The sequence below is a fragment of the Anolis carolinensis genome, unplaced genomic scaffold, assembly GCF_035594765.1.
Source record: "Anolis carolinensis isolate JA03-04 unplaced genomic scaffold, rAnoCar3.1.pri scaffold_10, whole genome shotgun sequence".
NCBI lineage: Eukaryota > Metazoa > Chordata > Lepidosauria > Squamata > Dactyloidae > Anolis > Anolis carolinensis.
Genome location: NW_026943821.1, coordinates 20,077,789 through 20,091,101, shown reverse-complemented (window position 1 = coordinate 20,091,101; position 13,313 = coordinate 20,077,789). Strand labels below are relative to the sequence as shown.

At 41.4% G+C, this 13,313-nt stretch overlaps 1 protein-coding gene across 1 annotated transcript in view; it reads right to left on the bottom strand.

Moving 5' to 3' along the window:
• Positions 1-13,313, bottom strand: part of fndc5 (fibronectin type III domain containing 5) — a 30,816-nt gene that overhangs the window by 4,566 nt on the left and 12,937 nt on the right. The window contains exons 2-5 of the mRNA XM_062962583.1: positions 7,714-7,829; positions 6,722-6,920; positions 5,150-5,242; positions 1,555-1,688 (exon numbers count right to left, since the gene is read on the bottom strand). Of these exons, the coding sequence (XP_062818653.1) occupies positions 1,555-1,688; positions 5,150-5,242; positions 6,722-6,920; positions 7,714-7,829 (542 nt within the window). The remainder of the gene's footprint in view (positions 1-1,554; positions 1,689-5,149; positions 5,243-6,721; positions 6,921-7,713; positions 7,830-13,313) is intronic.

Sequence of the window (13,313 nt, the reverse complement as noted above, 5' to 3'; positions counted from 1 at the left end):
TGGGGAGAAAATCCCCTTCTTCAGGAGTTGGTAATAATAATAATAATAATAATAATAATAATAATAATAATAATAATAATAATAATAACAACTTTATTTTTATACCCCGCCCCATCTCCCCGGAGGGACTTGGAGTGGCTTACATGGGGCCATGCCCAACAACAATACAACAGCAGCAATAAAACAATAAAACAAATATTGAGAATAAAACAAATGTTGTATCAATAAAACATCAGCATCAGTAAACAGTCATAAAAGTCGGCATACAGCATAAAATGATTAAAAACGGGAAAGCTAAAAACACGGATCTGGGCCAGAGTGCAGAAAACTTCAACATGGGAGAGGTAGTTTCACAGTTAAAGCAGTCAATAAAGTGCAAAAATAATCATGGCCAGGCACCCTATTGTTAGATGGGAAGATAGATCAGCCCTACAATAATTACAATAATAGTTGGTATACTCAGCATTTGGATTTGGATGCTATTTGGATATTTTTTTTTTGTGTTTGTATAGAAACAACATCCCCCAAGATTCCATAGCATTGGATGAAGGCAATTAAAATGGACTCATTCTACAGCGTAGATGCTCTCCAAGGTTACTTTGGTGTTCTAACACAATTGTTTAGAACAAAGCAATCCTATACAGGTGGCAACTGTAACGGCCAAATGACGAAGTGCACTTTTTTTAAATAAAATAAATTTTTATTAGTGTTCTTTTCAACATAAACACAGACAAAAACATACAATAAAGTAAATTACAGAATTAAGAAAAGAAAAAAGGAAGAAAAAAGAAAAAGTAAAACAAAAGAGAAGAAAAGAAAAAAGAGAGAGAAAGGGGTAAAAATTAAATAGACAAAAAATAGCCAAAAAAGAACATGTAAAATATAAAATAAACTTCCAACTATTGCATGGTGTCTTTGGGTCTCATCTTTCCCCCCTTTCCTAAGTTCTCAAATTCATCCTGATAGCCCAGATCATTCCTTTTCTCCTGTTATGAGGTTTAGTACATAATCTAGTTTTCTTAGATCTCAAATTAAAATCTTCATTTTTTCCTCTTTTAAATATTTTTAATCATTTCCCAGTCTTGTTTGTTTTCTTGGACGACCTTGATTGTTCGCTAGCAGGTACGTCAATTTGTCCATGTTCATTATTTCTAGGATCTTATTAATCCAGCATTTTGTTTCCGGAATTTCTTTATTTCTCCAAGACTTGGCTACGGTCATCCTTGCAGCGGTAATTAAATAATTAAATAGCACGTCTTTTTTTAAAAAATCTTTTTCTATATCTAACATTCCCAATAACATAATTTTGCAAAGTGCGCTTTTTGATGTTGTGCATTACATTTGCCAGCAAGTACTTCTTTTGGTTTCAAGGTTTTGAAAATTGGGGTGCACATTAGATTCAAGGATGCATTAGATTTGAGTCAATAAGCTAATAATCATAATAATGGTGGCCAGGCTTACTCTGGGTCTCTTGTGTACTCCACAATTATTAATAGTTGTGGTTGGCTAGGTGGTGGTCTGTAACTCACAATCTCCCCCAATGTCACCTCCTACCTTGCTGCGCAGGAGCCCCCCGCTCTGGTGCTCGGGGGTGCTGTTCTCGGAGGTGTTCTTCGCCTTCTCCTTGTTGTTGTTGGGCTCGTTGTCCTTGATGATGTCGTACTGCCGGCAGAAGAGCGCAATCACCCCTGTTACAAAGAAGAAGGAAACATTAATGGTCAGCCTGCTCCGGCTGTGGTTAAGGGGGCTTGGGTCGAAGGTGCCAACACCAGGAAGACCATGCAAAATACATGGGTGCTTTGCATGAATCAAAGCTCCGGTGAGGCTTGGAGCTGTAGGATGATGGTGATGGTGAAGATCACGATGATGATTGTTTATACTGAATTGTATTGGTGGTTGTTTGATATTACAGTAGAGTCTCACTTATCCAAGCCTCACTTATTCAAGCCTCTGGATAATCCAAGCCATTTTTGTAGTCAATGTTTTCAATATATGGTGATATCTTGGTGCTAAATTCATAAATACAGTAATTATAACATAACATTACTGCGTATTGAATTACTTTTTCTGTCAAATTTGTTGTATAACATGATGTTTTGGTGTTTAATTCGTAAAATAATAACCTAATTTGGTGTTTAATAGGCTTCTCCTTAATCTCTCCTTATGATCCAACATATTCGCTTATCCAACGTTCTGCCGGCCTGTTTATGTTGGATAAGTGAGACTCTACTCTATCATCATCATCATCATCATCATCATCATCCCAAAGGGCCCACAACAGATCTCTGGATCTGCCATGGTTGTCCACCTCAATATCAAGGCTCTGGATGAATAACTACAAGTCTGGAGATAAACAGTGCCCCAAATACGATGTGTTTTGCTGTAGAGGTTATTTAGTGCTACTTTAAGCAAAGCCCAAAGTCATTGTGTTGTTGAAGGCTTTCATGGCTGGGATCACAGCGTTGTTGTATGTTTTCCGGGCTGTATGGCCATGTTCCAGAAGTATTCTCTCCTGATGTTTTGCCCACATCTATGGCAGGCATCCTTACAACCTCACTTCACAACCTCTGAGGATGCCTGCCATAGATGTGGGCGAAACATCAGGAGAGAATACTTCTGGAACATGGCCATACAGCCTGGAAAACATACAACACCACCCAAAGTCATTTCCGATCTTGTGCCGAAATGCCATAGGCAACACTGCACCTTCTTGCAAGGAAAATGCAGATCTGTTGTCAAAGGTTTTCATGGCCGGGATCACAGGGTTGCTGTATGTCTTTCGGGCTGTGTGGCCATGTTCCAGAAGTATTCTCTCTTGACGTTTCGCCCACATCTATAGCAGGCATCCTCAGAGGTTGTGAGGTGAGGTTGTGAGGATGCCTGCCATAGATGTGGGCAAAACGTCAGGAGAGAATACTTCTGGAACATGGCCACACAGCCCGAAAAATGCAGATCTCTGTCCAGCAAAACACACAGGAGAGGAGAGGACAAGAGAGGAGAGGAAAGGGAAAGAAAAGAAAATAGAGGGGAGGAAAGGGAAGTAAAAGAGGAGAGAAAAAGAAAGGAAAGGAAAAGAGAGGAAAGGGAAGTAAAAGAGGAGAGAAAAAGAAAGGAAAGGAAAAGAGAGGAAAGGGTGGAATTGCCTTTGTCTCAGAGGGACTGAGCTTGCAATTTGGTGGCAAAAGCAAAGTGACAACAGTCTGTTTCCCCTGCAAACCAGCCGACTTTGTGCTCGAATAGGCAGCCCTTCTCCATGCAGGTTGGGCAAATGCAAAGCGACAAGTGTTCAGGCAGAGGAGACCGTGGCACAAGGGACAGGCTCTGCCTCCAAACCCGTGCAGGAGAAGTGGCATTTCCATCAGCGCCGGTGGATTTCCACTCCTTTCCGCCGCTTCACAGATGAAAACGGGCTGCATCTAGACTGCAGAATTGATGCAGCTTGACACCACTCCAATTGTCATATCTTGGTGTTATGGAGTTGTAGTTTTATAAGGTCTTTGGCGTTCTCTGGGTGGATCTCCACTGCAGAATGAATTCACCTGGGAGTCATAGATTCACAAGGTCTTTAGCCTTCTCTGCTAAGGACTCACCCAACAACAAATCCCAGGATTCTTTTGGCAGTTATAGTGATGTCAAAACTGCATGAATTCTATGATATAGATGCACCCCTAGAGAGTTTGACCCTTTGGCAAAAGTGAAAAAAATGGAGTGAGGCCCGAATGGAGCATTGTGGGACAAAAGGGGCCGGGCTGTGGCGCAGCTGGCTAGTAACCAGCTGCAATAAATCACTACTGACCGAGAGGTCATGAGTTCGAAGCCCGGGTCGGGTTAAGCCCCCGACCATTAAATAGCCCCGGCTTGCTGTTGACCTATGCAGCCCCGATAGACAGTTGCATCTGTCAATTAGGGAAATTTAGGGACGCTTTATGCGGGAGGCTAATTTAACTAATTTACAACACCATAAAACTGCCAGCAAAACACAAGGAAAGGAATGAGGAAGTACAGCCACTACTGGATGGTGAAGCAACAGCTCCCCCTGTGGCCGGAATCGTGAAGCTGGAAAAATGTTAAAAATGCCTCTGAGTCTGTCTACTGTATGTTGTTTGTCTGTTGGCATTGAATGTTTGCCATATATGTGTTCATTGTAATCCGCCCTGAGTCCCCTTCATGGTGAGAAGGGCGGAATATAAATACTGTAAATAAATAAATAAATAAATAAAATCCCAAATACTTTGCGGAGGCTGGACTGACACTGCCACATAATGCAATTTGAATCTGCATTGTATGGTCAGTGTAGAGCCACCCCAGATATATCACTTTTTCATGGTATTCAAAGAATGACCAATACAAAAGACTACATGTCTGTTGTTCTATTTTGCAAAAAAACTCAATTTAAAACACACTTAGGGTGGGCTTTTTGGCACCCAATTGGGCAGCTCTCTTCTGATTCTAACTACATGTTTCATTAAATGCATTGGTTTTGTTCCCATTAATTTGGATGGCTCTCTCTGGCCTGCCTCTGTGATGTGCCTATACATTGCAAACCTCCCCAGAGAAAGCCGCATCTTGCAAGCGATGCCAGCCGACATGATTTCACCCGAAATGCCTCCCCTTTTCTTCTTCCCGGAGCCATCCCGGCGAAGGCAGACGAAAACCTTCATGATGCTGCCTTTCTGCCTTCATAAATATTTCATGTCTTGGAAGGAGCCAAAGCAGCCGTCAAATGGAGCCGGGGACGGAAAAGCAGAAAGCAAACAAAAGCAGGAGAGGTTTCCTCTGCTCTCTCTTTTATATGGCGACAGTAGCATTGAGCCATAGCAATTAAAGTGGTGCCAAACTGAATTCATTCTGCAGTGTAGATGCACCTAACAGAGCCCCCTGGACCCTGAGTTTTGTTACTTTTTCTATTCCAAATGCTCCGAAACATTGCTTTTCAGTTGATGAGTTTTGGAATACTGCAATGTTTACTCTCCCAAAGCAAAGCCTTCTTTGCTGGGCATTATTTGGGTCTATTGAAGGATCCTGTTTATTTCTTTCTGGAAAGGGAGTCATTTCTTTGTCCTGAGCAGACCAGGGTTGGACTAGATGTCCTCTGAGGGACCCTCCAACCCATGAGTCTCATTGAAATGGAAATGGGAGTCAACCCGACCTGCCCACATGAATAGGACCACAACGATGATGAGGACCTCTCCCGCTCGTAGCTGCTGGTTTTTCTCTCCCATCTCCTTCATCGTAACCTCGTCTGCAGAGAAAGAAAGAAAGAAAGAAAGAAAGAAAGAAAGAAAGAAAGAAAGAAAGAAAGAGAGAAAGAAAGAAAGAAAGAAAGGGAAAATAAGCTGTATTGGCTGTCTGCAGGACTCTGAGATCCCTTTCCCAAAGAAGCAACTTTCCCAAATCTTTCCTTCCTATATAATTTGACTGCAAAATATTTGTATTAATATACGAGGGTTATCCAGAAAGTAGATTACATTTTGGAATTAAAAATGAACAAAGTATAGGAGAAAACATTTACCATATGCAGTTGAAAGCCACACCCAAATACCACTTCTCAACATAGTCGCCATTCAATCTAGGCACTTATCATACCCTGTTTCCCTGAAAATAAGACATCCCCAGAAAATAAGACCTAGTAGAGGTTTTGCTGAATTGCTAAATATAAGGCCTCCTCCGAAAGTAAGACCTAGTAAAGTTTTTGTTTGGAAGCATGCAGGATCGGTAAATGTACATACCATAGATTGTTGTACATGGAAATAAAGGTAGTAACAAGAAATAATAATAATGACTTTATTCTTGTATTCCACCTCAATCTCCCAGAAGGGACTCAGGGCAGCTTGCACAGGGATAAGCCCAACAACAACAGAAATTTACATACGAACAGAAATTTAAAACAGTAATTTTAAAACAGTATAGCAATAAAATATAATATAGAAATTCTTGAAAGGATTCACAGTTTAGTTATGCTGTTTTGTGATGACAACTACTGTATAGTAGATAATAAATTTACATTTTTTTAAAAATTCAACCATAAATGTGAATTCGTCTTTATGGAATAATAAGACATCCCCTGAAAATAAGACCTAGCGCATCTTTGGGAGCAAAAATTAATATAAGACACTGGCTTATTTTCGGGGAAACAGGGTAGTGACGAATGAGCTTGGCAACTCCTTCCCCACAAAACTCTGCCTCAACCAGCCGGTCACCCCTTCCCACAGCTGAGATCCAGGACGAGCGTGGGAGAAAGTTGAGTGTGGGGATTTTGCACAGCGGATGAGGAAACAACTCCCACCCAGAAGATTCCAGAACTTCATGTGTGTAACCCACCATGTGGGACTGGGCGTCCCAATAAACAGCAAAATCCCCGCAGTCAACTTTCCCCGACGCTCGTCCTGGATCGCAGCTGTGGGAAGGGGTGACCGGCTGGTTGAGGACGCAAGCGGCAGAGTTTTGTGGGGAAGGAGTTGCCAAGCTCATTCATCGCTATGATAAGTGCCTAGATTTGAATGGTGACTATGTTGAGAAGTGGTATTTGGGTGTGGCTTTCAACTGCATATGGTAAATGTTTTCTCCTATACTTAGTTCATTTTTAATTCCAAAATGTAATCTACTTTCTGGATAACCCTCGAACATTTGAGCATCTCTTATCTGGAATTCTGAAATACTCCAAATTCCCAATCTGGGTGACTTAGCCTTTGCTTTCTGTCCACCTGCCCATTTGACTTGCCTTTGTTTTTGGAGGCCAGCTTCTCAGCTTCGCGGGGGGTCTTGAAGATGAAAGGCTCGCTGGCCGGGCTCTGGCCCTGGATGCTGATGGACTGGACGTGGACGATGTACTCGGTGTCCTCCTCCAGGTCCCAGAGCGAGCACGAGCGCGTGGTGGTGTTCACCTCCTGGATGAAGCGCAGCATCCGCACATCCTTCTTCTGCCAGGAGAGAAGAGCCAGGCATGTCTCAGAAGGAATGGGCAACAGGGCCTTCTTGGGGGCGGCTCCAAGATCCCTCCCAAGAGAGGCTCGCCTGGGCCCTTTTTCTGCCAAATTCCCTTTTTTAATTTTTCAAGTACTTTGATAACAACAACAACAACAACAACAACAACAACAACATGTATCACAATATTTGTTATAAATGTCATTTCCTAATTGTTTCTATCATAAAAACATGGGGAAAGTTTATTAAACTGCAAAAACTTTATTTTTGCAGAAGAGACATCCTGCAGCACATTTTGCTATAGTTTTTCAATGAATATCTCATTGAATCTCAACCAATTCAAACTAGTTTGTGGCAACCACAAAAACAAAGATTCTGGAGTAGAACAACTATTTCCGAACTAAATACCACACAATTAAACAGGAAACAACACTTTCAAACCAGGAACAGATTCCCCCCCCCCCCCCCCAAATTTTGTTACAAGGTCTTATCATGTGAGCCGCTTTGCTTTGGACCACCGGGTGTTTTGGACTTCAACTTCCACAATTCCTAACAGCCTACCAGCTGTTAGGAATTGTGGGAGTTGAAGTCCAAAACACCCGGAGGACCGAAGTTTGCCCATGCCTGGTGTAGATGCATTCCCTGTCTCTTTTTCTCTTCTGGAGAGGGGGACTTAGGGGTCTTCCAACACTGAAATTCACATATATTTCCTCTTGGAAACATCAGCTGATGGAGGAGGAGGAGGAGGAAGAGGAAGGCAAGGAGATAAATCTGGATTAGTAAGCTTACCTGCTGTGAGATGGCGAACCCAATGACCACTTCCTCTTCCAGGACATCCCAGGTCACGATGGCGGAGTTGGCATTCAAGAGTTTGACCGAGACGTTGACCGGAGCAGAAGGACTGTCTACAAAGGGGGAGAAAGGAGAACCCGGGAAGATGACGGTGGGAGAATGACCTCAAGCCATGGCAGTGGTCATTCACGTCTTTGGCCCCAAGGTCTCTTTGCAAGTGGCTGCGGTCAACTCCACACTAGGATCACGTATCTGCAGGGAACATTATCCCAGTTTGGGGGGGGGATACATGAAATCATGGTGGTTTCATTTATCCGCCCTTCTTGAAATGAAAGATTTCCAGTCCAAGAAAACCACAGTCATGATAGAAGACTTAGAACAGGGGTCCCCAAACTTTTTAACCGGGGCCAGTCCACGGTCCCTCAGACCATTGGAGGGCCGGACTAGAGGTTTTTTTTTTAAAAAAAAACTATGAACAAATTCCTATGCACTCTGCACATGCCTCATTTTGAAGTTAAAAAAAAACCCAAACAAAACGGGAACAAATACAACCTTGATGATGATGATGATGATAATAATAATAATAATAATAATAATAATAATAATAATAATAATAACAATAACAACAACAAAAACAATAATAACAACAACAAAGAGGGTTGGAAGAGAGCCCTTGGGCCACTGAGTCCAGCCCCCTTCTGCCTGTGTGCACCCAAAGCACAAGCAAAGCAACCCTGACAGATGGCCTCCCAGCCTCAATGTTAATAATAATAATAATAATAATAATAATAATAATAATAATAATAATAATAATAATAATATAAAAAAGAGGGTTGGAAGAGAGCCCTTGGGCCACTGAGTCCAACTCCTTCTGCCTTTGTGCACCAAAAGCACAAACAAAGCAACCCTGACAGATGGCCTCCCAGCCTCAATGTTAATAATAATAATAATAATAATAATAATAATAATAATAATAATAATAATAATAATATAAAAAAGAGGGTTGGAAGAGACCCCTTGGGCCACTGAGTCCAACTCCTTCTGCCTTTGTGCACCAAAAGCACAAACAAAGCATCCCTGACATATGGCCACCCAGCCTCAATATTGATGATGATAATGATGATGATGATGATAATAAGGGTTGTAATAGAAGAAGAGACCCCTTGGGCCATTTAGCCCAACCCCCTTCTGCCCTTGTGCTGTGGGGGCCGGATAAATGGCTTCGATGGGCCGCATCCGGCCCCCAGGCCTTAGTTTGGGGACCCCTGACTTAGAACATGCTAAGAGAGGATACATTTTGGTTTTAGGTACAGTAGAGTCTCACTTATCCAAGCTAAATGGGCCGGCAGAACCTTGGATAAGCGAATATCTTGGATAATAAGGAGGGATTAAGGAAAAGCCTATTAAACATCAAATTAGGTTATGATTTTACAAATTAAGCACCAAAACATCATGTTAGACAACAAATTTGACAGAAAAAGTAGTTCAATACGCAGTAATGCTACTTAGTAATTACTGTATTTACGAATTTAGCACCAAAATATCACGATGTATTGAAAACATTGACTACAAAAATAGCTTGGATAATCCAGAACCTTGGATAAGCGAGTCTTGGATAAGTGAGAATCTACTGTACTGTATTTCATTATGACTATGGTAGAGTCTCACTTATCCAACATAAACAGGCCGGCAGAATGTTGGATAAGCAAATATGTTGGATAATAAGAAAGGATTAAGAAAAAGCCTATTAAACATCAAATTAGGTTATGATTTTACAAATTAAGCACCAAAACATCATGTTAGACAACAAATTTGACAGAAAAAGTAGTTCAATACGCAGTCATGTTATGTTGTAATTACTGTATTTACGAATTTAGCACCAAAATATCATGATATATTGAAAACATTGACTACAAAAATGCCTTAGATAATCCAGAACCTTGGATAAGCGAGTCTTGGATAAGTGAGACTCTACTGTATTAAGGCAATACAGAGTTTATGGTATCAAATAGTATGGAGAGTTTACTATACAGAGTTTATGGTATGGAATAGTATGGAACCGATTTTTAATGGCAACTCTCAAGCAACCAGAAATGACATTTATCTGACATCGGCCAGTCCCCATGGGTTATATAAGGATCTATTGTATATCATTATATATATTTGTTCCATGTACTTGAATATGTGTATTTTATGGGAAAATGTTTCAATAGATGAATTGTAATGAACGTGTTTTATGATGATGTATTTGAATTGTGTTGTGCCACGCCTTGAGCTGCAAGGAGAGGCAGGTAACAAAGGAACATGAATAATAATAATAATAATCCGAATCCAGACTGACAAAGTTCTGGAACACAACACACCAGACATCACAGTTGTGGAAAAGAAAAAGGTTTGGATCATTGATGTTGCCATCCCAGGGGACAGTCGCATTGACGAAAAACAACACGAAAAACTCAGCTGCTATCAGGACCTCAAGATCGAACTTCAAAGACTCTGGCAGAAACCAGTGCAGGTGGTCCCGGTGGTGATGGGCACACTGGGTGCCGTGCCAAAAGATCTCAGCCGGCATTTGGAAACAATAGACATTGACAAAATCACGATCTGCCAACTGCAAAAGGCCACCCTACTGGGATCTGCACGCATCATCCGAAAATACATCACACAGTCCTAGACACTTGGGAAGTGTTCGACTTGTAATTTTGTGATACGAAATCCAGCATATCTATTTTGTTTGTTGTGTCATAATAAAATAATAATAACAATAATAATAATAATACAACTATTCCAAAATGCAAAATTTAAAAAATGGAATGCTTCTGGTCCCAAATATTTCAGTTCATAACGGATACCCGACATGCTTAGGTTTCAGAACATTCCAGAATAGCCCCAATCCATTAAGCCATTGCTTTTCCCTTGGCTCCTATAAAAACGCAGCCGCCTGTAGTTCCCTGAACAAAAGCTGTACCTGGCAACTTTGAAAAGAGCCAGCAGGGTTTCCATTCAATCTTTCCCGAACAAAGCTTTCTCCTTCTTGCAGCAATGCCCAAAAGGCAGGAGCTTTTTAAAAAAGGAATATAGGAGATAATTGCTCATAATTTGCAATAACAAAGAAAGACTGTGCGGAAATGGCCTATCGCCTTCTCTGCCAAAGAGGGCTGGTGTCTCACCAATCTACAACTCTGCATTACAAACTATAAATCCCAGATTTTAATTGCAATGAGCAATAGTAGTTAAAGTAGTAGCAAACTGCACCAGTAGATGCACCCTTTAACTACAATGGCTCAATGCTATGGGATCTTGGGAGTTGTAGTTTGGTGATGCCTCAGCTAGAGATCTTGTAAAACTACAAATCCCAGTATTTAATTGCATCGAGCCATAGTTGTTAAAGTAGTAGCAAACTGCACCATTAGATGCACCCTTTAACTACAATGGCTTAATGCTATGGGATCTTGGGAGTTGTAGTTTGGCGATGCCCCAGCTAGAGATCTTGTAAAACTACAATCCCAGGATTTAATTGCATCGAACTATAGTAGTTAAAGTAGTAGCAAACTGCATCACTAGATGCACCCTTTAACTGCAATGGCTCAATGCTATGGGATCCTGGAAGTTGTAATTTGGTGATACCCCAGCTAGAGATCTTGTAAAACTACAAATCCCAGGATTTAATTGCATTGAGCAATAGTAGTTAAAGTAGTAGCAAACTGCACCATTAGATGCACCCTTTAACTGCAATAACCCAATGCTATGGGATTCCGAGAGCTGTAGTTTGGTGATGCCTCAGCTAGAGATCTTGTAAAACTACAAATCCCAGGATTTAATTGCATTGAGCCAAGGTAGTGAAAGTAGTAGTAAACTGCACCATTAGATGCACCCTTTAACTGCAATGGCTCAATGCTATGGGATCGTGGGAATTGTAGTTTGGTGATGCCTCAACTAGAGATCTTGTAAAACTACAAATCCCAGGATTTAATTGCATCGAGCAATAGTAGTTAAAGTAGTAGCAAACTGCACCATTAGATGCACCCTTTAACTGCAATGGCTCAATGCTATGGGATCCTGGGAATTGTAGTTTGGTGATGCCTCAACTAGAGATCTTGTAAAACTACAAATCCCAGGATTTAATTTCACTGAGCAATAGTGGTTAAAGTAGTCGCAAACAGCACCAGTAGATGCACCCTTTAACTGCAATGGCTCAATGCTATGGGATCTTGGGAGTTGTAGTTTGGCGATGCCCCAGCTAGAGATCTTGTAAAACTACAAATCCCAGGATTTAATTGCACTGAGCAATAGTTGTTAAAGTAGTCGCAAACGGCACCAGTAGATGCACCCTTTAACTACAATGGCTCGATGCTATGGGATCCTGGGAGTTGTAGTTTGGTGATGCCCCAGCTAGAGATCTTGCAAAACTACAAATCCCAGGATTTAATTGCATTGAGTCAAGGTAGTGAAAGTAGTAGCACAATATGGGATCTTTGGAGTTGTAGTTTGGTGATGCTCCAGCTAGAGATCTTGTAAAACTACAAATCCCAGGATTTAATTGCATCGAGCAATAGTAGTTAAAGTAGTAACAAACTGCACCATTAGATGCACCCTTTAACTGCAATGGCTCAATCTTCCCATTTGTCCAAAAGCCTTTGAGCTCCATTTGTTCCAAAACAGCATGGATTCTGAGGAAACCTGTAACAAGGCCAAGCAGGTAAGGTTTTATAGGTCAGTTTGTTCCTGTTCTGCAGCACTCCGGAAAGTTCAGAGATGCCAAAACCTTTAGCAAAAAAAGGCCAAGGGACATTGAAACCTTTTTAGGAAAAATGGGTAAATAGTCTCGCTTTAGCAAAAATATCTCAGGGCCACTTAAGAGGCATCTAACCTGTAGAACAAATGCAGTTTGACACCACTTTAACTGCCATGGCTCCATGCAAAGGGATTCTGGGAGCTGTCATTTGGTGATGCATCAGCAACATAGATTCAAAGCTTCTTTAAAATGTATATTCTAGATTTCCAGATTTCCTGCCCTTGTACAAAAAGTCATCCACTTTTGATCTAGAACCCAGAGCGGATTTATTTCTAATGCTGAGGAGGTTTCCCTGGCATTTTAAATCCAATATAGGACTTCGAATCAGCTTACCTTTGCCCATCTAAGAAATGAGAAGGACTTAGCATACAGTGTGTCTATACTGTAGAATTAGTCCAGTTTGATATCACTTCAATGCAACGTGCCTGGAAGAAGGGGTTTGGCCTTGATAACCCTTGAAAGTGCCACATGTGAAGGTTTTTAAACTGAGGCTGAATGGCCATCTGTTGGGAGGGCTTAGATGGTGCAGTCCTACATGGCAAAAGAGGCTTGGGTTATAAGACTCTTAGGAGTCCCTTTCATATGTGGAAGCTTTGAAACAGAAGCTGAATGGCCACCTGTTGGGAGGGCTTGGATTGTGTTTTCCTGCCTGGCAGAAAAGGGTTGGACTGGATGACCCTTGAGGGTCCCAAATGTAAAGGCTTTTAATTTGAGACTGGATGTCCATCTGTTAGGAGTGCTTGGATTGTGTATTTCTCCATGGATAGAAAAGGGTTGGACTAGATGGCCTTTGGGGTCCTTT